General features: G+C 53.5%; 10 protein-coding genes across 10 annotated transcripts; 4 read left to right on the forward strand and 6 right to left on the reverse strand.

Annotated features, from left to right (window-relative positions):
- Window positions 1-184: 184 nt before the first annotated feature.
- M409DRAFT_54700 (uncharacterized protein) lies at window positions 185-1,585 on the forward strand (the record flags this gene model as incomplete). Its single annotated transcript, XM_033812793.1, has 2 exons — window positions 185-247; window positions 299-1,585. The coding sequence occupies 2 exons, from the start codon at window positions 185-187 to the stop codon at window positions 1,583-1,585; spliced, it is 1,350 nt and encodes a 449-aa protein (XP_033667827.1).
- A 315-nt stretch (window positions 1,586-1,900) lies between these two features.
- M409DRAFT_54701 (uncharacterized protein) lies at window positions 1,901-3,594 on the forward strand (the record flags this gene model as incomplete). The annotated part of the gene is made up of 3 exons (XM_033812794.1): window positions 1,901-2,237; window positions 2,428-2,808; window positions 2,876-3,594. The coding sequence occupies 3 exons, from the start codon at window positions 1,901-1,903 to the stop codon at window positions 3,592-3,594; spliced, it is 1,437 nt and encodes a 478-aa protein (XP_033667828.1).
- Window positions 3,595-5,431: 1,837 nt separating this feature from the next.
- Window positions 5,432-6,186, reverse strand: M409DRAFT_54702 (uncharacterized protein; the record flags this gene model as incomplete). Its single annotated transcript, XM_033812795.1, has 2 exons — window positions 5,432-6,011; window positions 6,062-6,186. The coding sequence occupies 2 exons, from the start codon at window positions 6,184-6,186 to the stop codon at window positions 5,432-5,434; spliced, it is 705 nt and encodes a 234-aa protein (XP_033667829.1).
- Window positions 6,187-6,865: 679 nt separating this feature from the next.
- Window positions 6,866-10,204, reverse strand: M409DRAFT_54703 (uncharacterized protein; the record flags this gene model as incomplete). Its single annotated transcript, XM_033812796.1, has 3 exons — window positions 6,866-8,100; window positions 8,150-9,540; window positions 9,594-10,204. The coding sequence occupies 3 exons, from the start codon at window positions 10,202-10,204 to the stop codon at window positions 6,866-6,868; spliced, it is 3,237 nt and encodes a 1,078-aa protein (XP_033667830.1).
- Window positions 10,205-11,617: 1,413 nt separating this feature from the next.
- Window positions 11,618-13,774, reverse strand: M409DRAFT_66457 (uncharacterized protein; the record flags this gene model as incomplete). The annotated part of the gene is made up of 1 exon (XM_033816947.1): window positions 11,618-13,774. The coding sequence occupies one exon, from the start codon at window positions 13,772-13,774 to the stop codon at window positions 11,618-11,620; it is 2,157 nt and encodes a 718-aa protein (XP_033667831.1).
- A 438-nt stretch (window positions 13,775-14,212) lies between these two features.
- M409DRAFT_66458 (uncharacterized protein) lies at window positions 14,213-15,032 on the reverse strand (the record flags this gene model as incomplete). Its single annotated transcript, XM_033816948.1, has 2 exons — window positions 14,213-14,646; window positions 14,702-15,032. 2 exons carry the CDS (start codon window positions 15,030-15,032, stop codon window positions 14,213-14,215), a joined length of 765 nt encoding a protein of 254 aa, XP_033667832.1.
- Window positions 15,033-16,330: 1,298 nt separating this feature from the next.
- Window positions 16,331-18,024, forward strand: M409DRAFT_22993 (uncharacterized protein; the record flags this gene model as incomplete). The annotated part of the gene is made up of 4 exons (XM_033806584.1): window positions 16,331-16,601; window positions 16,682-17,095; window positions 17,153-17,323; window positions 17,381-18,024. The coding sequence occupies 4 exons, from the start codon at window positions 16,331-16,333 to the stop codon at window positions 18,022-18,024; spliced, it is 1,500 nt and encodes a 499-aa protein (XP_033667833.1).
- Window positions 18,025-18,496: 472 nt separating this feature from the next.
- M409DRAFT_22994 (uncharacterized protein) lies at window positions 18,497-19,732 on the reverse strand (the record flags this gene model as incomplete). Its single annotated transcript, XM_033806585.1, has 1 exon — window positions 18,497-19,732. One exon carries the CDS (start codon window positions 19,730-19,732, stop codon window positions 18,497-18,499), a length of 1,236 nt encoding a protein of 411 aa, XP_033667834.1.
- A 525-nt stretch (window positions 19,733-20,257) lies between these two features.
- On the forward strand, window positions 20,258-22,392 carry M409DRAFT_22995 (glycosyltransferase family 2 protein; the record flags this gene model as incomplete). Its single annotated transcript, XM_033806586.1, has 4 exons — window positions 20,258-20,697; window positions 20,750-21,437; window positions 21,503-21,836; window positions 21,908-22,392. The coding sequence occupies 4 exons, from the start codon at window positions 20,258-20,260 to the stop codon at window positions 22,390-22,392; spliced, it is 1,947 nt and encodes a 648-aa protein (XP_033667835.1).
- Window positions 22,393-22,753: 361 nt separating this feature from the next.
- On the reverse strand, window positions 22,754-26,239 carry M409DRAFT_54709 (uncharacterized protein; the record flags this gene model as incomplete). The annotated part of the gene is made up of 3 exons (XM_033812797.1): window positions 22,754-24,307; window positions 24,361-26,004; window positions 26,210-26,239. 3 exons carry the CDS (start codon window positions 26,237-26,239, stop codon window positions 22,754-22,756), a joined length of 3,228 nt encoding a protein of 1,075 aa, XP_033667836.1.
- Between the last annotated feature and the right edge of the window lie 226 nt (window positions 26,240-26,465).

Genomic DNA, 26,465 nt, shown 5'->3' on the forward strand with positions numbered 1-26,465 from the left:
GCTGATGATGAGCATTTATACAACTGTCCTCTTCGTCCTCGCAGATATCTGACAGTGAAAGAAGAACCCCGTGTTGTCACATGCCAGGAACGTGTCCCAAAATCAACCGATCCACCGCCGCCCCCACGATTCGAACCCTGCATCATCGCGCATTGACCGCCTCGGCTGTGGGGAGTTTAAACCCATGGCCTTCCCAACCTCACTCCTCGCCTTACACGTCCATTTCTCAGACGACAACACCAAAATGGTCCGTCTCCAGCCTGATCACCTGTATTTGCAATACTGACCAGTTCCACAGTCTGGCACAAGCACACCACGCTCCCGCTCGCGCTCCAAGCGAAGTACCACCAACCTAAGCGACCTGCGCCTGGCACCGCTCTCCACCAGATTCGTGGAACCACCGCAGGACCGCAAGACCCCGAAGAGTCCTTACGATGAAACGCCTGATGCCTACTTCACGCGGCAGCATTCCTCCTACATCCACGGCAAGTCCGCGCCGTCGACACCGGGGATTTTGAGCCGGAGCTCGAGTCGCAAGAATCTTGGTGCGGGTCTGAGTCGGAAGAGCTCGATTTATGATGAGGATGATGCGGATGATGAAGTGAGCTATTCTTATGCTGCGCCTGTGCGGCACTTTGGAGGGGAGCGAGCGGACGTGGGCAGTGGACAGATTCCGAAGGCGAAGAGTGATGCGGCGCTTCTTCTGGCGCAGGGACAACAGAGGCGGGATAGGGAAAGACTTGCTGGACAAGGTGTGCCGCTTTCGAAGAGGCATAGATATACTGGCCGACCGAAGAGCGGAGTGCAAACTCCCAAGCGAGAGTCTGCTGTGGTTGACGATAGCTGGCTTACCCATACCGGAGCCATCACCTCCGCCCTGGTCCAAGAGGGTAAAGGGCAGTCATGGCTGGCGTCGCGCGAGTCCTCGACATCTTTGGCTGTACCTGAATCGGAAGACGACGAAGACGACGACCACTACGAAGAAATGGCAGCCTTGAACGCAAGCACTGCAAAGCTACAGCTGGCGTCTTTCGATGGCGGCAGCCCGGTCAGCACCCGAGTCAGTAGGAGTGGTTGGGGTAGTAAATATGGCAGCCGATCGGTAAGCAGACGCACATCTCGCCTCGCCAGTCCAGAAGGGACACGAACACCGAGACGCGCGGATGTCGCGGGCTACTTTGACAACCACGAACCCGATCTCCCGGAGGAAGAACCAGGCTTCCTCGATCCCAAAGACCGCAATGAAGAGCTCGAGGCCCAGCTGGAAGTAGAGCGCCTGACCACTTCCAAATCCTTTGGCATGGGCAATGTCGTGGACCGCCTGATGAACTTCAACCTGTTCAAGGCCGATGATGGTGCTGAAACTACGGACGATGAATCGGTACATGTACGCGATGACGAGACATTGGAGGAGGCGAAGGAGAGAATGGCTGCTGAGTTGAAGAGGAGGCGAGAGGAGAAGGAGAAGCTTGTCTCTCAGCCTCCACCTGCACCGCTAGGTGACGGGCAGGAGGGCCAAGGAGAAGGTGCTGGTTGGAAAGATGCGGCTTGGTTGTTGAGTGTTGCTTCGAAAGCAATGTTCTAACTTCCACGACGAAGGGTTGCCTGGGCTCTGTTCGCTAGGAGAATTCGTACATACCCGTCGACGGTCCGGATTGAATGAGCTAATGAGTATCTCAATCTTTGTGATAGCGCGCGACATCTGACGTATGTTTTCTTTCAAGGTTTTGATGTTGTCAATCTTCTTTACGCCAACTATCGGCTCCTCCACCTGGACGAAAACAAAACCCATCGCAGCTTCCTATCTTTGTCGGGTAGGCGCTAGCATATTCGAGCAAACACCTACGGGCCTTAGAAGTTAGAGGCGTCTTCAGCTCTGGAGAAAGAATCTCTCACTGCCATGCCGTGGATGGCTCAAAGCTCTCCTCGGGCCACCTCCGCCTCCTCCTCCTCTCCACCCTCCCACACCTCCGCCGTCTCTCCCTCCACGCCGGCGACATCACCTCCAGCTGGGCCTCGGCCCTGCTCCAGATCCTCCTTACACGCGAAACCGCTCAAACACATCGACCTCTCACCCACCATCGATCGACCTCGCGGCTGGAGTTTCCTGCCGCCCGGGGTGATGGAATTCCGGGAGCGGGAGCTGCAGACGAGGTTGAGGACGATGGAGAGTTTGTTGGTGCTGGAGAATTTGGTGCTGGCGAGTGAGGGGTTGGCGGTTGGGGTGGCGGTGGAGGGTGTGCTGAGGGTGGGGCTGGGGTGGGAGGGGTAGTTGGGGGAGGCGATAGGTACGGTGAAGGCGGAGGCAGCGACTGAGACAAAGTGAAGTCGCCAAACTAGGCTCCAGTCTGAACAATCCTTTCAAGTGAATGGGCGACTTCACATGCCGTCTCACTCCCGAACTAGCGCCGGCGCTTCACTAATAAGTTGTTCCGACTTCCTCTTCTCCCCAAGTCAAACGCGACAAACAACTCCAACCTCCAAACAACAACATCACCACCACCATCATGACCGCAGGCGCGACCTCAAGCTCTCGGCAGTCTCATTTGCAAACCTTTCCGAATGAGCTCATCGAGAATATCGTCGAGTTCATTGAGGATTGGGGACTGGATAGTCTGCGGAGCCTTCGCCTCGTCTGTCGCAATGTCCACCCGGTCGCCACCAAGTTTTACGCAGAGCAGCGGTTTGCCAAAATCTGTCTATCTGCCACAAAGTCCAAAGTAGATGCGGCGACCGATATCTTTGCAAATCCAACTTTGCGCCAGACTGTCAAGCATGTGGAGCTCCACTTTCCTGGATATCATACTTGTGAGTTGTCCGCGATCTTCGAACGACTCGTGGCTCGAGTGGGCTTGCTGACAGCACCTTTCATCAGTGGTATCTTATCTCAACGCACTTGAAGACGACGTGAAGCACTTCCGTACCGAGAAGGAGACGCGCAGCACCGGTCAACCACACAGGACCGCTCTCGAAGTTTCGGAGGAGGCCTTCAATGAATGGCAAGCCGGGTTTCAGGCAACCTACGATACAGATTGCGAAGAGGTGGATTTGTCACAACTGCTCGCGCTATTCCCGAACCTGGGCAGACTCGAGTTCAAGAAGCTGAACCGAGCCAACTTGTCCTCGAAACTCCCATGGTTGTCGCTGGCTGCGGCCATCACGCCAGCGGGGACCAAGCTGGAAACTTTGGTGTTCGAAGACTGCGAGATCACCGCAGACGACATCCGTCATGTTCTGTCCATCTTCGACGCCACTACGACATTGCACATCGACGGCAAGTACACCATCATCAATGACTGGGCGTCGGTCATCTGCAGCATCCTCGTGCACGGCAAATCACTGAAGTGCCTGCACATCAGTAAAAGCCTGGGCCCGATGGTGCGGCTATTGTCTAAGGACATAGATGAAGAGACCTGCCGCGAGTTCCAGAAGTTGTTTCGGACTTTTGAAAGCTACAGGATCACTCCAAGGTCGGTGGAGGCCAGTGGTGAACTGGCCGTCAAGTACGCGTGCGAGAAGGTTGTGCGGAATTTGGTTGGCAATGAGGCATTCGAGGACATGCTCAGCAAGTGCAAGAACGGGATCGAGATTTGAGACTGAGGCTCAAAGAATGATGACGCATCTGTTTAGGCTGATGCGTGTGAGGCATATCACAAAGAGATTCATGCACAAAGCTGGATCGACTTCACGACATGGAGGCTTTCGAAGAACCTAATCAGGTTCAATAAAATAGACATGGAACCTCCATAGCTGCCTAAGGTATCAAGTTCAGCTTGCGATCTCGGCGTCTCATAGCTCCACTCGAGCCCAACAAGCCCCTAATCTGTGACCGCGCATGCCTCCAGACTACCAAACAAACAAACAAAGGCCTCCTCGACGCGTATTCTAGTAACAAAATCACTGCTGACGCAAGCAACTGGCTTGAAGAACCCATCACCGCCAAGCACCGTACCTTCCCACCCAAGCCTAGCCTCCCACACTAGCGCGGCAAAACCCCGGCCCCCAACCCCCCAAAGGTCTATAGGTTTCTTGAAACTTACCTAAGCATCGAACACCACCTTGGTCGAGCGGGTTAGAATCACTGACCCATAGGCAAAAAACCGCAATGACATCAAGTGTGCGTGTTCGATCCCCGTTAGGGATGATTTTCCTTGTCTTGTCTACGAAAAAGGTATTATTAAAGCTGACTATAGTGCGGATCGAAAAATCGAAAAGCAAAATCATGAAAGTGGTTTTCTTTCTACGACCCCTTTGGCACGGGGTTGTAGTTCTTTTGGTGTTTTTGTTTTCGTTTGTCGCGATCGATATATCGCGATATCTGTATGAGAGAGAGTGTGTGTTGCATCGAAACTTCGGTACTAGGTACTTTTTGATGTAGTTCTTTTGCAAAAGTGTGGACTCTGAGATATTTGGGCGTTTCAAGATGGATCGGATAACATTAGACTTTTTCGCTGTGTTTGCCGATGGGCGATGGAGCTCTTTTGCTTCGAAAAGATATCTGCTTTTAGAACGCCGCCCAAAAAGCAAAGCAGAAGAATACCCTCCAAATCTCGCAATCAACCAGCGTAGACAGCGATTTCCTACATCTTTAAGTCAGCCTGCTGGCTCTCCGCCAGCACTCGAGAGCCGGCATCACGCGTCATGTAGAGGAGGCGAAATACCCACCCATGGTATGACACGGCATGCACCTCAACCGTTTAACGACTTCCTGGATGAACTGGTCGAGCACGAGCAAGTCTCCGTACCCAGACTGCTGACACAAATCCCAAACATGAGGAGCCTGACATTGATGTGGTTGAATCAATCTAGTCTCGAGGCCAAGCTCGCTCGGCCAGCTCTTCGTGCAGCCACTCTGCGATACGGCTACAACTTGACGACACTCCTCATCTGGGAGCGCGAAATCTCCTTCTCGGACTTCTTCACCCTCCTTGCAATCTTTACAAAAGTTGAGGCATTGACTTGAAGGAGACGGACATTGCAAACAGCTGGAAGGATACGCTGCGCGAAACCCATACGCGTGGTGTTGCGCTGCAACAACTGTTGGTGGAGGCCAATGTGCTATGTACGAATGTCCGTGGCTTTGTTACTGCGTTGGAGAATCTGGCGGATCCTGGGATACAGCTCAGCAAGTATATTGCCTTTTACAACTTCCGCCTCATTCAGAGACTTTTGGACGCGAATGTGACTGCGGCAGTGGAATTCATTCTGGACAGCATTCTGGAAAGGCGGGTCAGGGGTCAGGAGTTCTGGAGGAGGTAGGATCTTACAGGGAAGGGCACAAGTGGAGCACAAATCGTGGATGTTGGGGGTGATCATAATTGTGCCTCAATTGATGATGAGGAGGTCGGTGCGCTGAGCTAAAACGACAACGTGTGTCCGCCCCTGGCCGCCAGAGAATGACTATTGTCTCCAGTACCCGATCAACCGCCGTCTATTCGTTGTACTGAGCGAGAGCTCGAACAAAGACCATTCGAAATGTCTCCTGATCCAGATTCTGCGGCTGAAAGCATCCCCCAACTCTCAAGCGCTCATCGATGATTCCTCTCAGACGTAATTCCATCGTGTTCGCGACGCGTAGAAGCTTGGCATAGCCTGTCTGACCATGCCGTTGTATAACTTCATAGGGCGGCGTTTCCTTCTCCTTCTCCTTGCGGAACAATTGCTTTTCTTTCTTTTCCTCTTTCGCCAATCGAACCTCCCAGCACAGCTCGAGAGATTGAACCGAGCCGCAGACTTGGAAGACTCTGACGTGTGGCAGCACGCTCTTGGGGGCATGCAGCAAGACACTGGCTCCGCTACACCTGAACCTCCCGTTCGAGTATTGGACAAACTTGACGATGAGCTTCTTCGGCTCGTACCAGAGAGGGAGTGCCTCCTTGCGGAGCAGGCTGCTGACTTGCGTGATGGGCGGCGACTCCGTGGAAATAGGAACCGGAGGAAGATCGGCGAAGTGCAGCAGGTAGATATGAACGCGAAGCTCAGTGGGAAGCTCGAGGAACTTGGTGAAGGTTCTAGCATGTGTCAAAAGGTACATTCTCAACACAGACAAGTTTTGTCTGACCTGTACTCGTCCGCTCGCTCTAGGACGCGAGCAAGGTCGCTCCTTGTCATGCGGCGTGGAATGTATTCGCGATATGGAATCTTCCTATTTCCAATGTCAGCGGCAAAACGTGTTGCTAGCGTCATGATCAATATGTACCTGGCGGCAATGAAGCGTATCATCTCCTCTCTCCCCCACTTGTCGTAGCATGGTAGCCCTCTATGAAGTCGATACATCTGCTGCACGAGATGGTTCTTGTCTGCTGTCTGTCTGTATGGGAAGTGTGGGCAGGCATTGAGATAACGGCGTAGATCCCTTCCGCTCCTATGCTTGGTCGTCAGCTTTTACTCGTCCCAGAGCGGCATCCAGCGCAGAGTCAAACATGCCAGTTCAACGGCAGGCGCAAGTGAAAGTGAGACACGAGTGAGCGGCAGTCGCATCGACCTCTGAACTGCAGATTTGGTGCATCATCGTTCTGGCAAAAGTGAAAACTCACATGTTATCAGCGTCATGCCTTTAAGTCTTGCATAATACTTCATACATGGTGTGTCCATGCGGATAGCCTCCGCTTGACTGGCATGTGTGTGCGCTGAGCTTTTCTAGAAATACAACCTGGCGCGATCCGGCAACCACCACTCGAAGGTTTTCAAGATACATCTCTATAGCCTATATGTATGTCTGGTGTGTATCGCTGTCTTGGCAGACAAGGGGGCCTGAGTAAGGTTTGCGCTAGCAATGATAGCGTTTCTGCGGAGTGAATGATCAGAACCACCGCCATTTCCTCAGCAACGTCACAACATCTCACCATGTCTCCACAAAGCCATTTTACAGCCCAAGAAACTCTCTCGCAATTCTCGTCACCCCCTCCGCGTCCTCAAACAAATGCCAATGCCCCACCCCCTCCAAAACCTCCGCCCTCGCCCCCTTCCCCATCGTCTCCGCCAAACTCTTCACATGCCCCGGCGTCGAAATCTTGTCCTCATCGCCCGTGACAATACAAGCCTCCACCTTCTCTCCCAACTTCCCAAAATCAATACGCAAATCCCTCGCGCCCGCAAGAGCCGTGCAACCTTTCGCGTATCCCTCCGGGTCCTGGCTGAGGAGACTTCCTTGCACTGCGGCGTAGCCTATCGGGTTGGAGGTTTTGGTCTTCTGGCTCGTGGCGTTCGCGGCGACGGTTTGGGCGACGCTCGACATGCCGCCTTTGCGGACGGCGGCGGCGCGTTGGAGGCTTCCGTCTGCGCCTGCGGCGGGGAGGGGGCAGGGGGCGGGTCCGAGCAGGACGAGGCGGGAGACTAGGTCTGGGTGTCGGGAGGCGAAGAGTGAGGCTACGAGGTAGCCCATTGAGTGTGCGATCAGGGTGATTCCATTTCGGGTGGGTAGTTGTAGGACATCAATCAGGTCCTTGACATCTTGGGCGTAGCTTTCGATCGTCACTTTTGAGGTCGCTTTCGTCGGCGAAAGTCCATGGCCCTCGATGTCGAAGAGAAGGCTTGTGTACTGTGGTTGGTCTTCTTGGTCCAGGCCGAGAATATTGACAAGCGGGCTGTAGAACAAATGTGTGCCTCCTAATCCATGGAGGAATACGATCGTCGAAGGTCCTTTCCCGCTCATCTTTGCGTAGAGTTGCTTTCCAGAAGGCAATGTAGTTAATCCAACGCCACCATTCGATCTCTCCAAGTTCAAAGTCGGAATGCTCGTCTCCTGCTCAACACGCTTCGTGACATGGTTTTGCGGCTCAGCTTTCGCAACTTTGTTTCGCAGCGTTCCTAGGCCGGTGATGCTCACTTCGACAACATCTCCAGGCTTCAGAAATTGCGGTGGATTGAGACCAAACCCGACACCCGCTGGAGTCCCAGTCGCAATTACATCGCCCGGTCGTAAAGTCTGCGACTCTGACAGAGTGGCTATGAGCTTGGGTATGGAGAAGATGAGGTCGTCCGTTGTGCCCTTCTGTCTCAATTCGCCGTTGACATGTGTCGTCACCTGTAGTGTTCGAGGCAAAGCACTCTTGGGCAGAGCCAATGGACCCATAGGACAATACGAATCGCCACTCTTGCCTATAATCGTATCAGCATCACTGTCACTAGCCATATGTAAGACACTCACCAATATAAAACTGCTTATGATCCCTCTGCCTCTCCCTCGCCGTAACATCATTAACAATCGTATACCCCCAGACATGCTCATCCGCCTCGTTCTCCTGAATCCCAAAGCCCCCCTTTCTAATGATTACGCCGATCTCGCCTTCATAATCTAGCGTCTCCGTGAACCCCTCATGTAGTAAGATATCTTCCTCATTCGCTATAATCGACGTCACCCGTTTCGTGAATATGACCGGATGGCTGGGCATGTCGACTTTATCAGAGGCATCGTAACCGCTGGCGTTGAACTCTTTTGCGTGCTCGGAGTAGTTTTTGCCTACGGCTAGGACGTTTCGGCCGGACAGTGGTGGCAAGATGTCGATATCCTCCGTCATTGGGAAGGGCTCATCTCCAGCAATAACATTCTCCTCTCCAACTTCAATAACCTGGTAGAGACTCTCAACCGGCGTCCCACTCTCAAACGAAACAGGCGTAATCGTCCCGTTCTCTCGATCCAAATGTCCAATCCTCGTGCGTCCCATGCCGTCGCTGAGTCTATACGCCACAAAGTTATCAAGCCTCGCCTTCTCCAGCGGTGCCATGATCGGATTCAGCTGTTCGGGCTTCAGAAACTCCTTGTAGCTGGCTTTGTGAATGCGGCCATTGATCATGATGAGGTTGAGCTTGTCGTGTTCCTGCAGCACGCCGATGTCGGCCACAGGGTCACCATCGACGAGGATCAGGTCTGCGAAATAGCCTGGGAGGATTTTGCCTAGTTCGTTCTCTCGCATGAAGAGTTTGGCTACGCCGGCGGTTGCTGCTACGATAGACTCCATCGGAGTGAAGTCCAGGTATTTTACAAACAATTCAAGGTCTTTGGCGTAGGTTCCGTGAGGTGTCCAAGCAAACCCATAGTCGCCCCCTGGAAGGACAGTGATGCCTCGTCTGTGCATCTCTTTCAGTCCTTCGATTGCGACGTCCAGCTCCTTCTTGTAGCCGACTGATTCGGCCTTTTCGAAGCTGTAGCCAAAGGCTCCAGCCTCGTAGACTGTGGCGTGGAGCCAGTTGAGGCCGGGAGCGACGATGTGTTTGTGCTTGTTCTTCTCTAACATGTCCATGCCCTCCTCGTCGATCCAGGAGGCGTGGTAGATGACGTCCACCCCATGTTTGATGCACATCTTGACACTGTCCCTTGCCCTTGCGTGAGCGCAAAGCCTTATGCCGTGTCTGTGCGCCTCGTCTACACAGGCTGCGGTCTCTTCGTCGGTATAATAGCAGTCTTGGGCATCCCTTGTCTCGGTGATCTGTTCCCCTGACATGCTTAGCTTGATATTATCAACGCCCAACTTGATGTGATGTCGGATCATCTCCCGCATCTCTAATGGACCACTCGCAAAAGCCGTGATGCCAGGCGCCCTGAACAGACAATCAGCAATCATCTCCAAGACTTCCCACTCGACCAAGCTCACAAATCGCCATTCGGCACCGCCATCTCCTTTCCATTAGCGAGATACCTAGGACCGGGAATACTCCCCTCATTGATCGCATCCCTTATCACAACATCCAACCTCTCCTTGGCGCTAGCAGCGCCATAACACATCGTGTATCCACTATCCAGATATGTCCTCGCGCTTTGGGCAGTCAGTAGAGTATGTTCTTCAACACCCATATCGCCCAACCCGGATAGCTGGCCATTGTCCCACGTGAGATGTGTATGCGCATCTCCAAGCCCGCTCATCAACGTTCGCCCACGCCCTGACACTGTCCGCACTTTCAAGTCCTGAGCGAGGCTGTCAACGTTGGGGACTTCGCCAACGTATTTGATTCTCTCGCCTTCGATGTACACGTCGCCTTTGTAGGGGTCTTGGCCTGTGCTGTCGATGATGTTGACGCCGCGGAAGAGAATCTTGCTGTTCGAGTCTGTGTCTTTCATATGGTACGTCTTGGGTTGCAGCTTGGGGTCAAAGTAGACCTGGTCGTGGGGGTTCATGGTGTCGACCTTGGCAGGTGCTTGCCACTTGCTATGGCCGTTGATGCCATTCGTCATGAGTCCCCGTTGGTCGATGGCGGACGGTGCCATCTTGACTGACCTCGAATGAGGAGTAGGAATAGAAGATGATGGGAAGTAGCAAATACTTAAGAATACAGCAAGAAGTCACAACGACCAAATATACTTGCCTTCGCCACCCATATCTTCCCCTCTCCAATGCCTTCACAGCGGAGAGCTCTGCTCTACAGATCTGCCAGGTCAGACCCGATACCCCGTCAGCGGGGTCGTGATCCCGCGAGACCGTACTTGCCACCGTGACACGGCGAAGGAGCTCATACAGCTGAGCTCAGATGGATGCAAGCAACAAGCTCTGCCTGTGCATGTATCCCCGTACCCTTTCCCCAGGTCTGGGGTAAGGCTCAACTGGAAAAGCCCCCATTGGATTCGCAACAGCCGGTCTTGATCGTGCGAAGGGATGGATATATTGCGGGAGGCCTCCATGTACAACGGCAAATATCAGAAACCTCGAACATCGACGGACGCTTCATTCTTTTGGGAAGGCGTCAAGAAGTGTGCTGTGTCCGTCCTTGGCCGCGATATCCCCGATCCAATTGTGAAGCCGACCAGAGGACATGATTTCAATCAAGCTGTGATTGAATTGAATTGCAGACGTGAGGATCTTACCTGCGACTATCTTCAATGACGGCCCACCGAGTACTGGCTGTGATCCCTAACAGCCAGGGAAATATTCGCATGTTGGACAAAGCCCCAGTGACGATCCTCTTGCGGGGTTCGTGAATGTATCTGGACGAGTGCCGGCCAGCCGAGCAGGGAGTGCAAAGAGCTGATGATCGTGGAGTGAATAAAGCCAAAGGGAATCAACAGCAGTGTCGGAAGACTGCATTGTGATGAAAGATGGGCTTCATCAATCTATCGTCTTTTCGTTCTGGAGAAGAGTGCAAAGACGAGAAGCCGAAAATCAAGGAAGATGCCCAAGTCGAGCATATGAAGAGATCGTTAGATGACCATGAAGGCCACATGGAGATTGAGATTGAACACAATTTCATGCCAAGGACAACGAAAGACGTAGACCTACCAAACATTGCAGCAGCAGAAGTCGCAAAACGGGACGGGCAGGGATCAAAGAGGCTGTGTACGTACCTATCTGATCGTTCTGCCGCCGCATCTATTGGTCCTTCATATACTGCCTGCTCAAATCTGTCGTGTTGTTCTAGCTGACTTGTTCAGGGATTGTCGTCAACGACGTCGTTCTGGACGTGACAGAGTATGTCGAGCGTCATCCAGGCGGGCGTCAAATCGTTGTGGGGTTTGGTGGCCAGGACTGCACATGGCAGTGGTGGACACTCCATGGTCGACAGATTTGGGAGACTGTTGCGGTTGGACTGCGTGTAGGACGCACCAGTGGGGTTGAGAATCAGCACGAGCGCCCTGAGCAGCGTGTCTCATCCTCCAGGTTAGGCTACATTGACTGGGACTGATACATCACTCGTCGTCGGATCCTTCTTCGACTCGCGGCTGGTTTGGTCTCCCCGTGTCTGCCTCGTCATCAGGGCCAAGATGAGCATCCGTGGCCAGCCTCTCGAATATCTCAGTGCCGACCTCGGGACCTCCGCCGAAAAGTTCACCTTGAAGCTGAACGAGTCGTTGCGCACGATCTTGGAAGACTTGTCGTGGAACACCAGCTGCATCGACTTGACGCATCAAATCCCGGTGACTCACGGGTGGGTGGCCAGCCTCGTCAGCTGCGCCATCGGTGTCTTCAGCATCCTCGGCCTGCATTTGCAGAGGCCTCCTGAACCACGGGAAAAGCTCTGCGAAGAACCTGTGGAGGCTCTGGATTTCACGCACGCTCTCATCGATCTGGTTAAGACCCATGGTACCGCCACCTCCTCGAGACCTGCCCGTCCTACGAGACAGGTACGACATGAAGGCATCGTCGGGTGGCAACGGATCTGATGAGCTTTCGAGTTGTGCGGTGAACTTGCGAGGGACCAGAGCGATCAAGGTGGTATTGTCTGAAAGCAAAGCATGACGGGCTTCATTTCGAGTGATTTCGTCCGCGTTGACAGGGGCCGCGGGAGTATCAGCTGGTACTGCACTTGCCACTTCGACCAGAAGGTTTGACGCCTCTGGTGTATTCCACAAGTCTTTTGCGTAAATCGCATAGAGCTCAGCGTGAAACTTCTCCTTCTGCGTCCGAGGTTCTTTCCCCCATACTGCAGGCGGAGCGTCCAGCCCAAGCTCATGCATGAGTCTTGCAACGACCCACGGAAATCGGCCTATCGCTGTGAAGAGTGCCTGCTTGCCTTTGCCCTGGTTGCCGGCCCGATGTTCGGCCAGACCTTGGCTGAGCTGGACATTGGGCATGTCATTGTGTACGCCTTTGAAGGAAGCGTTTCTCGACATGTTCAAGTAATCCAGGTCTTGTCGAGATCTGAGCGCATACTGGTCAAGGACCAACCACAGGGCGTACGGGTCATCCTCAGGTGATAACGACAGGAGTAGCCGAGCCCACTCGTAGACAGTCCGCCAGGTCGCACGCATTGTAAGGTTCTGCATGTACCTCCAGCTGGCGAGCCAGAACTCGCGATTCTCTGCTCTCCTGAAGTCGAGCCGTGCCTTGCCTTCGCTCAGGTTCTTTGCAAATGTGCTGTGGATGGCACGACCGAATGAGAACAATGCACGCTCGAGGAGATCGCCAGAAGTGGCGTGATCACTTTCTGACTTGGCGATCTCTGAAACCTGGAGCAGTGTTGAGATGTGGTACGGATTCAGTCGAAGCAATGCCACAAGACGATTCGGGTCCATCGATGCCACACACGTCTCGAATTGCGATTGCACATCCTGGTAGACGGTGTTGTGGACAAAGCGATACAGCACGGTGCCATCAGCACGCTTCTCCTCGACCTCCATGCCGAGCCCACCACCTGTTGCGACTGGCCACTCTTCCTTGCCGGATATAAAGATGTTGCGACGAAGAGCCATAGCAGCAAGGCCACCCGATCGTCCATCTGCTCGTTGTCCTCGAAGGGCTTGTGCCAGACCCACTTGTTGTACACGTCGTTGCTGCCTCCGATTCCCACCCACTGCTTGCTGCTCGGGTTGTTCCTCTTCCTGTGACTCCAATGCAGCACGTCCAAACAGCCTACGCATCTCGTTCTGCGCGTGTAGATGATTCGTATCGATGACAAGGAGTCGACTAGCTTCGTCCATTGCAGGATCAACACCTGCTGCGGTGATACCTAAATGTGCTGAGTTGCCCTTGGTCGAAAGTTCCTTCAAAGCAGCATCTATCTCATCGAGCTGCTTGTCTGATGGAGTTTCGTCTGATGCATGCTCATTGATCTTTGCCTTTGCCTTCTTCTTTTTCTTCTTTTTTGACGAGCTCTTAGCTGTCACATGAGCGGGTAGTGCTTCTGCTGGTGCTGTTTCTGTCCCGTCTGCTTCATCGCCAGGCTCGTCCTCGTCCGCCTCTTCCTCATCTTGTAGCATGGCAAATGCGCTTTTCCGAGGTGCCTTCGCCGCGGGCTCTTCATCTTCATCATCTTCCTCCAAGTCCTGTGCCTCTTCCTCCAGCTGTTTCAGGCGGTCCTGCTCTTCTTTTTCGCGTTGCGCCTTGCGCAGTGCGCGGGACGACATCGTGTGCGGCCGTCTCTTCTCTGATGAGATAGCAGTTGTACGTGGCTAGAACTGCCCAGGTGAGGAACACGAAAGAGGGAGCTTTTCAAAAGATTCGTTCAAATTGTGGTTTCCGACGTCAACAAGATATGGGAGTGGCAGAAGTTCAAGCGCATGCGGTTTCGAAATCCAGCCATGACGTCGATCGATGCAAGCAAGGCACCAAGGCATGAATGTTTGCCCTCCCACCACATTCTCTATTCCGTGTCGGCCTCACTTAGCAATGTAGCTGCGAAATGTATGTCACGAACGCTGGTGTTGGCAGATTGGTATGACGGCAAAGGTTGTGTTAAAGACGCTTCACTAACAAGACATCTGATCGCTGTCTAGACGCCCTGAGAGACATGACATTCATGCAATCGACAAGCGTACTCGTAATCAATAGCAGACGCCGCTCCATCAAGCAGCGCCATCAACCTTCTTGGCCGTATCCGCGACCTCGGCAGCAGTATCGGCAGCCTCTTTATCATCCTCCGCATCCGCACGCTCCTCTGCTTTCTCGACACCTTTAGCCTCACTATCACCACCCATCGATGCGACAACCTTCTTCACGACCTCAACAGTAGGCGCAGGGCTTCCTGGCTCGGCAGCCAAGACCTTTCCGCTCTTATCAACAACGAACACACCTCGAGTGGTACCCTTTGGCGCTTTCTTGAGGCCAATCGCGCCGATCAATGTCGCAGATGGATCGCATAGCAAAGGGTATGGCAGGTTCTGCTTAGTCTTGAAGGTGGTGTTGGCTTTTGGACTATCCGTGCTGAGACCGTAGATGCTCAGACCAGTCGCGGTGAGGGGCTCGTAGGAGTCGCGGAACAGGCAGGCTTGGGTAGTGCCTGGTACCAATGTTAACGACGCACATCGACGATGCCAATACTATGGATGACTTACATCCTGGCGTTGAAGCTTTGGGATAGGTGAAGAGGACGACGCCGGCTTTGCTCTCGCTCACCAACTTGGCGAGGGTGGTCTTGTCGCCATCGTTGGTTTCGATCTCGCCGCCGAAGCCTTCGAGCGTTATCGAGTCGCCAACCTTCGGCGCGCCAGCTTTCGCAAGCTTCTCCGTCGTTGTAGTCTCAGCCGGCGCGGCAGCAGCAGCAGGAGCTTCCTCCGGTTCAGCGGCCTTTGGCGCGTCTTTCTTTGGCTTCGGTTTGGCCGGAGCTCGCTTCTTCGCTGGCGGTGGCGGTGGGGGTGGAGCGGGTCTCTTGCGTAACTCGACCATTGTTCTGTTATGACTCTGAAGTGACGGGGTCAAAGTCGGGTATGGTATGAGGTTGGGGGGAAAGTGACGGGAGCTTGAGGGAGCTGGGGAGAACGAGGAACGAAGAGAATCTAAGGGAGGAGGCTGGGCCGTGTACACGTTGGTTGCATAGCAGGCGTGATGGGTGCAACCAGAATAGGGGCTAAGCGCACTCCCGCCGCAAGCACTGTATGCGCCATCCTGGTTGCGAGGGCAGCGGGCGGATACGTCCTCCAGATGTTGGAGCTTGATTCGAGCTGTCCCGAGAGTTTCGTTAGCGTTGAGGTGAAGGAACGTCCCGGGCCTAGCGTGTGGAGCCGCTCTGACTTCACCATTGACGCTGCCCTCTTTCTCACTTACTCTTGCCTCGTCTATGCCTTTGACTGGTGAGATACTCTTCGAAAAATCAGATAATCGCCAAAGCCAACCAGATGATACGATCATCGCGAGCCGTTATCGTCATGAGAGTACCAAAATCTGGAAGCTCAACGGATATGACGTCTCCAGCCCACATCATCCACGCCACGGAGGCGAAATGGTAAAAGATGCCCATTCAGTGGACGACCGACTTTGAAAATGCGGGGACTGCTTGGTTGGGCCTTGGTAGGGAGAGAATGGTGCGCTGCTGGCCTATGAGTATACATTGTCTGCATGCGCTCTGAAGCTCTCCTATGGACTCCCTCAACTCCTTGACTGCGCTAAGAACACCCATACCGACGCTGCTTATCTTGTCACCTTGGACAAGCTATCGAAGATCATAACCGAATCCTAACGTCACAGGTGTACATGTGACTGATCGATGGATAAGATTTTGCCACCACCATGAGCCGCACCACCATGCCACACTTCTTAGCCGTTGCGAGCGGACTTCATCAGAAAACCAGTGAGGGCCGCAAGCAACAAGACGACGAGACCAAATCAGGACTATGCAACAACATCACTTTCTACCCGAGTCCATTCTATTACACCGCTCCAAAGACGGTAGCGAGACGGAACGGCCAATCAGTCTCGCTGCATTTACCCAAAAGCCTCTCAGATTTCGGCAGCTTCCATTTAGCTTGTCTGCGAGAAAGCTCATGATTTATTCCGTGTACGTCAGTTACAAAGGACATGCTTGGCGTCGAACTCAATACGCCAGGAATGGCATATAGATCACTGGCCGCGAGAATCTCATTTCAGTTTTTTCTCAGATCTTGCTCTCCAGGTTGTTTTCAACACTTTCATGAATACTCAAGAGCATTACAACCCAAATCTTATCAAACAACACACCAGTCGCGAAGATGGCTGCACCACGCTTTCCTGACTCTGCCTACATCACGGAGAAGGACCTCGAGCAGGGCAACAGCAATGGAGACGAGCAAGCCCTGCCGGTCCCACCATCAAGATCGAACTCTTCAAAATCCGTACCCAGCACTTTGGGCACGAACCCAGTATCAGCAAGGATGCCATCATTACCATCGAGCAAGGCATCTACTACCAGCACTAGCCGACGAGGTCTTGTCCATGGTGGCGAGGAGGAAAAGAAGATGAACTGGTGGCAGGCCGCAACGGGTGAGTGCAGTCTTACTCACAGACCAAAGGCTTTTGTTTACGGACGACACTGCAAGTGAACTTAGCTAACATCTCCCCAGTTATGCTCGCTGAGACAGTGTCACTCGGCATCCTCTCCCTCCCCTCCGCAGTGAAATCAGTTGGCATCCTCCCAGGCAGCATCCTCATCCTCGGCTGCGGTTTTATAACCACCTACACCGGCCACGAAGTTTACCGCTTCAAGATGCGCTTCCCACAAATTCGCAGCTTCGCAGAAGCCGGTCAGCTGATTGGTGGCTCGGTGGGCCGCTGGATCGTGGAAGTAATGCAGATGGCGATGCTCGTCTTTATGATGGCCGGACATATCATCATATTCCGATCCATGGCGTTTAAGCTCTCGGAGGGGTCCGGTGACCATATATGTGGAGTTTGGTGGACGGTGTTGGCGCTCGTCATCAATATCACATGTACGCTGCCGCGAGCGTTGAAGACGAATTCCTGGTTTTCGATTTTCTGTAAGTTCGGCTCTTCGCTTTAGCTGTGGACGAACTAGCTAACAAACACTCCAACAGCATGCATCTCCATTATCGCCGCGACCTTCACGGCGATGGCCAGCGTGATCCAGGCTTCGCACGACCATCCCGTCAAGTACGATACCGTTGTCCAACTAGGTACGGAAGGCTACACATTCGCAGCCGCCTGCGCCGCCGTCTCTAACATCCTCGTCTCCTTCTCCGGGCACAGTAAGTCTCAGAAGAAGAAGAAACTCAAGAACCAGATAACTAACATCCCTCCTCCAGTCGCCTACTTCAATATTATCTCCGAAATGCGCCAACCATCCGACTTCCCCAAAGCTCTCCTAACTACAAACTTCTTCACTATAGCCCTCTACGCTCTCGCCGGCATTATAATCTATAAATTTGTCGGCCCCACGGTCGCCTCCCCTGCCCTCGACTCCGCCACCCCTACAGCCGCCAAAATCGCCTACGGCCTCGCAGTCCCCACCATCATCGTCGCAGGCGTCATCGCCGCCCTCGTGGCCGCGAAACGCGCGTACGATATAACCTGGCAACACCGCCCGGAGGTGAAAGACGAAAACACCGCCCGCGCGTGGACGAGCTGGATCGCCATCGTCGTGACGCTGTGGACCGTCGCATGGGTCGTGGGGAATGTCATTCCGTGGTTCAACTCCCTCCTCGCTGTGATAGGTGCTGCGGTGGGGACGTGGATCTGTCTGGGGTTTCCGGCGATTTTCTGGTTGTTTGGGAGTTGGAGGGAGAAGGATGGGTGGCGAGGGTGGAGGAGGAACGTGTTGGTGTGGGTGAATGTGACTTTGTTTTTGCTGTGTTTGGTGGCGAGTGGGTTGGGATTGTATGGCAGTGTTGGAGAGATTTCGAGTCAGAGTGGGAGTACGAGGCCGTTTCCTTGTCGCGGGGTGGATTGATTAATGGCGTGTATTGCTTTGCGAGTGAAATGGATACCCGGTTACGAGATATGACCTGTGGAATGAAAATATGATCTTTTATACGTGTGGAGATATCTCATGTTACGAGTAGTTTTCTTGCACAGCATGCTGAGACTGCTCGTATGAAGACGTTTGTGCGGATATCTATGCCTTGATGAACCTCAGTGATGGCAAGCCTTCCATTTCTCGGAAAAGCCCCGCTTCGGTCCGGTGGGGACAGAGTCGTGGAGACCTCACCTCGCCCACATGTAGATGCTTCTCTCCTATCCTTGACGATGTAAGATCGAACCATCTCCATCACCCATGATACTTATTCTACCACATACTGGCTCCTGAAATTCGACTCAAGGTAGAGACACGGCGCCGGACAGTGTGTCATGCTATCAGAACGCTCACAAGGAAAAGGGGGTCTTTCGCGATTCCAATGCGTGAGAGCCTTACGGACCCTTTCCTACGCTTGACAGTGCTTGTAATACCTAGGAAATGCAACTACATCTCGCAACGACTCTGCTCCTGTCAAGTACTTCAGCAGACGCTCAAACCCGATTCCGAACCCTCCGTGAGGCGAGGTCCCCCATCGACGCAAGTCGGCGAACCACTCCAGCGAATCGAGTGACTCGTCGTCACGTAAGAAGGGGTACTCTCCACCCTTTGTTACTCCAGTTTTTGCACCACACGAGCGGAAGAAGCCCTTCTCACGCATGACCTCTATGAGCTTTTCCAGACGATGCTCGCGAAGGCCACCGCTAAATACCTCTCCTATGGTTGGTAGAAGCAAGTCCACTGACTCGGTCGTTTGAATGCCAGTTAGTGACTGTGGGGCTGGCGACTGCAGAGCCGAGAACAGTCTGATCTTGGACGGGTAATGCGTCACGAAGACTGGACGTTGGAAATGATGCAGCACGAACATCTCGTGTTCCGTGGCAAGATCGGTCTCTGGCCTAGGCCTCATTTGGAATTTTGCATTTCCGACGGCTTCGGCCTCTTTCATCATGCGGATAGCGTCGGCATGCGTGATTCGAGGCCAGTCGCTTTGCGTCAACAACTCCCATCGCCATCTGAGCTCTGCGGCACTCACCCTCGTCGTGTCCCTTCGGCCAACGACTTCCAAAACCTCGCAAGCTGCGGGTGAATTCCTCAATCTCTCGACTAGGCCCCGCAGAAATTCCTCACACAGCTTCATCAGTGGCTCAAGCTCCTCCGAATAGTTCATCGATATTTCGAGCATATGGAACTCGGCCAGATGACGATCGTCTTGTGACCTTTCGGCCCGGAAGCATGGTGCCAGCATCCAGACCCGGTCCAATCCCATAGTGAACGCTTCGCCATGAATGGCCGCAGTGACGGTCAAGAACCGCCTACCACCAAAGAAATCGTCGACTTGCGCCGCATCGTCATTCTTGCTCTTCTGTGTCAAGACAGGAAACACTTCGGCTCCGCCCTCACAATCTGTGTGCGTGATCACGGGGTGATGCACTTGATGAAATGGCCCTTCGGCATGAGTCGCAAGATAGCCATGTACCGCTGATATGACCTCCGAGCGGAATCGCATCAATAGAGAGTGCCAAGGATTTTGAAGTCGCAAATGAGAATGGCTGCCGTCGGTGAGTGCACCAGCGTTCAAAGGGTTCGACGAGGAATCCGAGACTCCAAAGACGCGGACCTGGCTGGCGACGATGCGGCCCATGTCTGGAAACCAGTCGCCGTGTACTTCAATCGTTGTTCATTGTGTCAGCTGTTCGCCCATGTGGAGGTCTTTCGGGACTTCGATCAATATCGCGTGAAACGAAGATCCGTCGAAGACCTCCAACTCAAGATCATCCCCATCTCGACATACAGTCTTGATTGTTCCACACAGCTGGATCGACCTCGTCTCGGTAGAAAACGAGAGAAGCTGTTTTACCGACACTCTTCGAAAGTTTAATGCCATGTCGCCCGGTGTCAGCTTTTGCAAGAAGCGCGGCTCTGCGTTTGAAATACATCCATCCGGGCCTGTTGGTAACACATTCAACGTCACAGGTCCCTCCTCGCACCAAGCCACAGCTCAACGGTGCGACCACCCATGTGCCTCATGCTCCACAGCCCCAAGTTCACCTCTCAACTATTAGGAGTGGCCTCCTTCTCTTGCCAACGCATATGGTCAAAAGTCACGGCTCTGTCGGACAGTTTGAATAATGCGCATTAAGAAGAACGACGCTGCAATGTTGCAATGATGACTACAGCTTTCACCTCCAGTGAGCAACGAAGACTGCCTAGCGGCGCAACTACCATTATTCAAGAATGCAATGGATCGAGTGAGAACTTTGACTATGAAGGCTCCGCGACTTGGTCCAGTGCTATACAGGAAGATGCGAGACCGACCCAGGCTACCTCCCTGCGATCGATTCTAGGGACCATAGCACACATCGCCCTGTGCTTAGCCTGGATCTGGTATCTACACGCGAGATTGCGAGCATGCTGGTATTCGACTTCAACCACAGCAGCCAAGTACCGTTATGAGTGGCTCATCCTATTGTGTGAAGTCGTCCAGGCATGTCCAGAGATCTTGCAAATCATGGAGATTACCACGAGCTTTGCAGCGGCAGGGTCATCCAGGAGACCGAGCCTTAAACTCAGGGGTGACACGGCACCGATGGTCCATGTCTTTGTCACGTACGATTTGGCAGATGCCTTTGCTTGTTGTAACATGCTGAAACTTCAATAGGGTATGCGGCGAAGATGTCGACATCATTATGGACACTGTCCACGCCGCCGCGATACAGAACTACCCAAAGTCTTCCTACAGGGTCTTTGTGCTGGACGATTCCAAGGACGATCGGCTTCGTCTCGCCGTAGACAGGCTCAATGAGCGACTGAAACGGACGAGTCACCACCCAGTATGCTATCTCGACCGCGAGAAGAAACCAGGCATTCCGCATTACTATAAATCCGGCAACCTTCGATTCGGACATGAAGTCAGTAAGGAGCTGTACGGCAGCTCCGAGTTCGTCGCCGCTCTGGACGCAGACATGATCCCAGAGGCGGACTGGCTGGCAAAGACAGTCCCTCATCTCCTTCGCTCGCCCACCACGGCTCTTGTGAGTCCCCCTCAGCTGTCGTACAACATTCCCGAAGGCGACGAACTGGGCCAGGATTCCAACGTGTTCCAATTGATCATGGAGCCGATTCGAGACTCTTTCGGCTGCAGTCAATGCTCTGGCTCGGGGTACGTGATGCGTCGTCGGGCTCTGGACAGCATTGGTGGCTGGCCTCTGTCCAATGTTGGTGAGGATATCGTGTGCTCGTATGTGCTTGTCCAGGCAGGGTGGAAAGCTGCCTTTATCGAAGATGAATTGCAATTTGGCATGGCGCCCGGCTCACTCCATGCGTATGCTGCTCAACGAGTGCGATGGGTAAGTTTTAACAGCGAGTAAACATGGCAGTGATGGAATGCTGACATGTCTTTCCATCCCCTTAGACAGCCGGCAGCCTTCTCGTCGCTCGGAAGTTCAACTTCTTCCTACCTTGGCTCAACAAGTCCTCCCTATCATCCGCCCAACGTTTCTTCGGCATGCACCACGCATTCAAGACATACTTCAGCACGGCTCTGATCCTACCCCTGATCCTGCTCCCTCTACTGGCCTTATCCCCAGGACTCATATCGACACACGAGACCCTCGATCGCCGCGCCCTTCGCACCCCCTATCTCTTCCTATGGCTCTCCTCGAAAATCTGGAAGTACCTCATCTTCAGCCAAGTCGGCACCAAAAACCTAAGCAACATCTCCCGGAACCGCTATTGGGTCGTTCCATGTAAGCCCACATCCCCAAAAAACACTCCCCCTGAGACCAATCCCTCATCTGACATATCCACATACAAACAGACCACATCACCGCCCTCCTGCAGTCTTTCACCACAACCCCCCAAAACACCCCCTTCACCGCCACCGGCACCCTCAAATCGCCCCTCGACGAACGCTCCCCTTCGCACCGCCGCCCCCTCCTCGAGCGCCTCTCGAACCCCCTCGTCCTCATGCACACGCTCTACTTCCTCTTCGCAAGTCTCGCACTCATGAAAACCTTTGCCGCCATGATCTCCTCCAAAACTCAAGACTCCCTTCCCCCGAACTCGTACATCCACACCGCCGCAATCCTGCGCCTCGTGGAGATTTTCTGCGCCACCGCGACGCCCGTAAGGTATATGCTTTTTCCGCCGAGCGTGAGGGAGAGGAGGGAGTATTTGGTTAAGGATGAGAGGACGGGGGTGTATAGGTCGAGGCGGAAGACGTGGGTTAAGCGGGAGGGAGGTGTTGTTTCGTGGAGGGAGTTGGTGGAGGTTGGGGTGGTGTTTGTGGGGGATTGGTTGTGAGGTGGAATGTGAAGTGGATGTGGAGGTGTTGTATGCTACTGGATGCTATCGTCTTTCAGGAATTCGTGTGCAGCGAGTGTTACCTACTGCTTGATTAGATGAGAGGGGGTCTTGATTTTTCTGTCATGCGAGTGAAATATGCCCCTTATCATGATGAAGATTACGCTGGCCTGTGGAACGAATGTGATTCTTGCACCGAATTGAGACAGCAGCATTCTATGATCATCATCCTGTCATTTCGTTCCTAGTGCATCTAGGAATCTGTAGGCGCAAGTAGCTATGCGAGAGTCTATCATGCTAGAGCCACCATGAGCCCACCCCAGAACCTCATATCATGTCACTCCCATCCCTATCCTTTCATTCATCCCTCGCTCGTATCCATCCTACTCGCCGCCTTCTGTGCTTTCTTCTCCGCTTTCCACGCATCAATCTGCTGCTTGAGCTCCACATTCGGTATCACATCCTCAATCTTGAGCGGCGTCCGATTGAAAGGATCCGTGGGGTCGCTGAGCAAGTGACTCCGGATCGTGGAGCGATCGACCGTGTTCTTGCTCAGGGGCAAGATGACTGGATCAGTCATGAGGTCGAACACGAGCGGGTCCATGAACTCTTCTGGAGCCTCGCCAAGGTCCTCCTCTTCCTGCTCAATGGCAGCCTTGGCCTCTGCGACCTTCTTGGCCAGCTCGTTCCAGATGCGGACCTCTTCTGGCGATTTTCTTGCGAAGCGACCCATGACCTCGACGGCTTTCTCGAAGTTCTCGGGCTTGTATGATCGACCGTCGTCGGCAATGGCGTTGATGAAGTTCTCCTTTTCGGCCAGGTTGGTGTAGATCGTCATGATATCGGCGAGTAGCTCTTTTGCGTTGAAACCGTATTGCTCGGGATGTTCGACCTTGAGCGTAGTCTGCTTCTTGCTCGTCATGAGATCCAGATTGTAGTCCAGCATGTGAGCAAGACGAGTGACAATCTCCTTCATGGTGAAGGACTCCGCCAGTGTTTCCGTGAAGAGAATCAATGTCTCCATAGATTCGCGAGTCAGCTGCATGTAGCTCTTGGCCTTGCCTTTCTGATCCTCGAGAAGTTCCTGCTTCTCCTTACGCTGATCTTCAGTCAGCTCACGCATTACATTCTGGTCAGCGATCTCAGCTGTGAGCTGGTTGATCCTGATGAAAGCGCTCAGACTCTCATCAAGCACAAACGTGGCGTCGTTGACCAGCATGTTGACGAATTGGACGAAGAACTCCGTATTGACACGGGCTTCTCGGGCCAAGTTCTCCCGGTACATGGTGTTAACCCAAATCTTCTTGATGACTTGGAATATCTCGTATCGGATGTTAAACTTGTCGAAGAACTGCGTGTGCGTGCCCGTGCTCTCAGCTTCGATGTAGAACTTCATCAGGGCGTGTAAGAGATGCTTGTGAGCGAACGATGAGCCGATGAGAAGGTCGCCGAGCACACCTCTCGCATGGTTTGAGAAGGGCATCACGCCGTAGAAGAGAATCGTGACAAGGCCAGACTTGACGCCTGGATTCTTCACGTACTCGCTGCTTCGCAGGAAAGTAACGCAAACTTGCAGAATCTCCTCGCTCTGCTGTGGGGTGATGATTTGCGGCATGTGCGATGTGATAAACTTGAAGTTGTCCACGATGTCTTCGAGGAAGTATTCCGGCAGACTCTTGAAGACCAGTGATTGCTCTTGTGGGAGCGGCAGTTGGATCTGCTCCTTAGGCAGGTTCTGTCCTGACGCTATCCGCAGCAACCAGACGATGACATATCGCATGAACTGCATGGAACGGGCCTGGTTGAGGTCGTCGACAAGAACGCCGGTAGTGGCGTGGATCGTACTCCAGTCGTCGTCGATGCGCTTCTTGAATCTCGCGTGCTCGGCGTCGTATCGCGCAAGATACCGTGGGTCCTATGAATAACATGAGCACAAGTCACATAGCTCCAGAAAGCAGCCGCACTTACGTTGACATATTTATGTCGCTCTGCCTCGAACTGCACAAGGTCCTTCTCCATTCGCTGAACCTGCTTGCGCATCATCGCGACCCGAGTTTGAGCTGCTTCGGTCCCGTAGTGGTGTGCCGCAACAGTTAGGAAGAAAATCTCAGAGATGAAGTTGTTGGTTCCTTCGGCTTTGTTTGAGTAGAACTCGTCTGAAGCTTTCTGGTCCACGTTGATCTTCGTCTCGTCACTGATGTCGACGCGAGGGTTGCGGCGAAGATAGTCGACATCGATCTTCTCGATCTTGCCGAACTTGGCATCCATGAAGGGATCGCACAGCTGGTCAAGCACGTTAGTAACGTTGACCATGAAGCCATCGCTGGAGACTATGCGGTAGTCGACACGCATCGCCCGCTTCTTGTGATTCAGGTTGACGCAAAGAGCAAGCCAGTCAAGCATGCGCTCCCGGTTGGCAGGTCCAGATCGAACGATTCCATTGGTGATCTCGAACAGCTCGCTCTGGTGTGTCCGCAGCGTCATACGCACAGCGTTCTGGGCGTTGGCAATGAAGCCCCTGTCTCGAGTTCGTGGAGCAGAGAAGTAGTTGTTCGCTACTTCTTGCTGCATGGGCGACAGTCGGAAGAAGGGCCCGAGCATCGTCTTTGTTTCAATTTCCTGCGCTTTGACGCCCTCAGGTGCCCACTTGGGAGACTGCGTGATAGCTTCAACGATCTTGGGAAATCTGAGCAGATTCCGCAGAGCACGAACATAGTTCTGGTATTCACCCAACATGTCTTTCTCCGCAAGCTGCCTGCTCAGCTCCTCCGCCGCGCCTACAATCGCCTCTTTGATGGTGTCATCCTCATCGAAACGACTACTCGCTTCGGTCAGGAAGTCTGTGCAGATGCCGACATCACATTCAGGCTCCGCCAGTAGATGGTCAACCAGCCGATTTGAGGTTGGGACATCGTCTCCGAACATCTCAGGCATAGTTACAGCAAAGACACTGTAGCTCATGCTCATGCGTCGCGCCTCCTTGAGAATCTTCTGCTTAGGATCGTCCTGTCCGCTGAAGTTGCTGTTCCGAATGGCCCGTGATGCCCGCTTGAAACATTGCAGCAAGTATTCGAACCTCTTTGTCGCCGCTACCTGACCGGTCGCCTCTGTGATGACACCCTCCAACTCGTCCGTGCTGAGTAATAGCGACTTGTTCGACTCTACCAGCTCTTCCTTCGTGTTGGGGATATGAGTGAGCTTGTTGCCGTGCGAATCCTTCAGCTCTTCTGGTTTCAATGTGACTCTGAAGATCTGGCGTAGGTTTCTATCCTGCCACGACTCGAAGCTCTCGGATGGGCGCTCCGCGACTCTCGTTCGCGGCCGCTCAGATCCATCTCGTTCTCGCTTTGCAGGTGAGGTAGGTCGAGGCTTTACGTTGATTTGAGGAGTGGTTGGCTTCTTATTCTCGGTTTCTGATTGGACGTTGAGCTTCGCAAAAGGGTTCTCGGCGGTCGTGGAGGGAGTCTCGTGCTTCTCGGTAGGTTGCGATGGTGCTGTAGGTTGGATTGCTGTCGATTGTTGATCTGGCGTTTGCTCTGATCCGTTCTGATCAGCAGGCGATGCGCTCCCACTACCCTGTCCTCCCAACTTGGCGAGTCTCTTTGCCCGGATCTATCACATTTGTCAGTTCAGCGTCGCCAGTACTGACAAAGGTCCGCGCTTCGAAGTCCCGCCCCAACTAGAGCATGTCGTTGCAAGTCCATCCATCTCTTCCAAGGCAACAGGTGTAATACAGAATACCAAGCTCTTCACGTGCTCTTGACAATCCTCCACCAGAAGCGGGACCTTCGAGGGACAGCCTGCGGGCATAGCGTACCTTGTCGGCGTCGGACTGGGTGGAATCCATGACGGCGATGAGGAGAGTCTGTCGCCTGCGTTGAAGAACAGCGACAGTATTGGTGGGAAGATGCTCAGGTCGAGGAGAGATGAGCGAAGGAGTGGTGGCGCTTTGAAGGTGGTTGCACGAGATGTGAGCCTTAAGGCATCGATGACGGAGTTAGGTTTAGACTGCCGACGCTAGCGTTAAGCTTTATCCGTCCCTGGAAATTCCGTCACTTTCGGTGCAGCGTCGA

The sequence above is a fragment of the Zasmidium cellare genome, assembly GCF_010093935.1.
Source record: "Zasmidium cellare ATCC 36951 unplaced genomic scaffold M409scaffold_17, whole genome shotgun sequence".
In the NCBI taxonomy this organism is placed as follows: Eukaryota; Fungi; Ascomycota; class Dothideomycetes; order Mycosphaerellales; family Mycosphaerellaceae; genus Zasmidium; species Zasmidium cellare.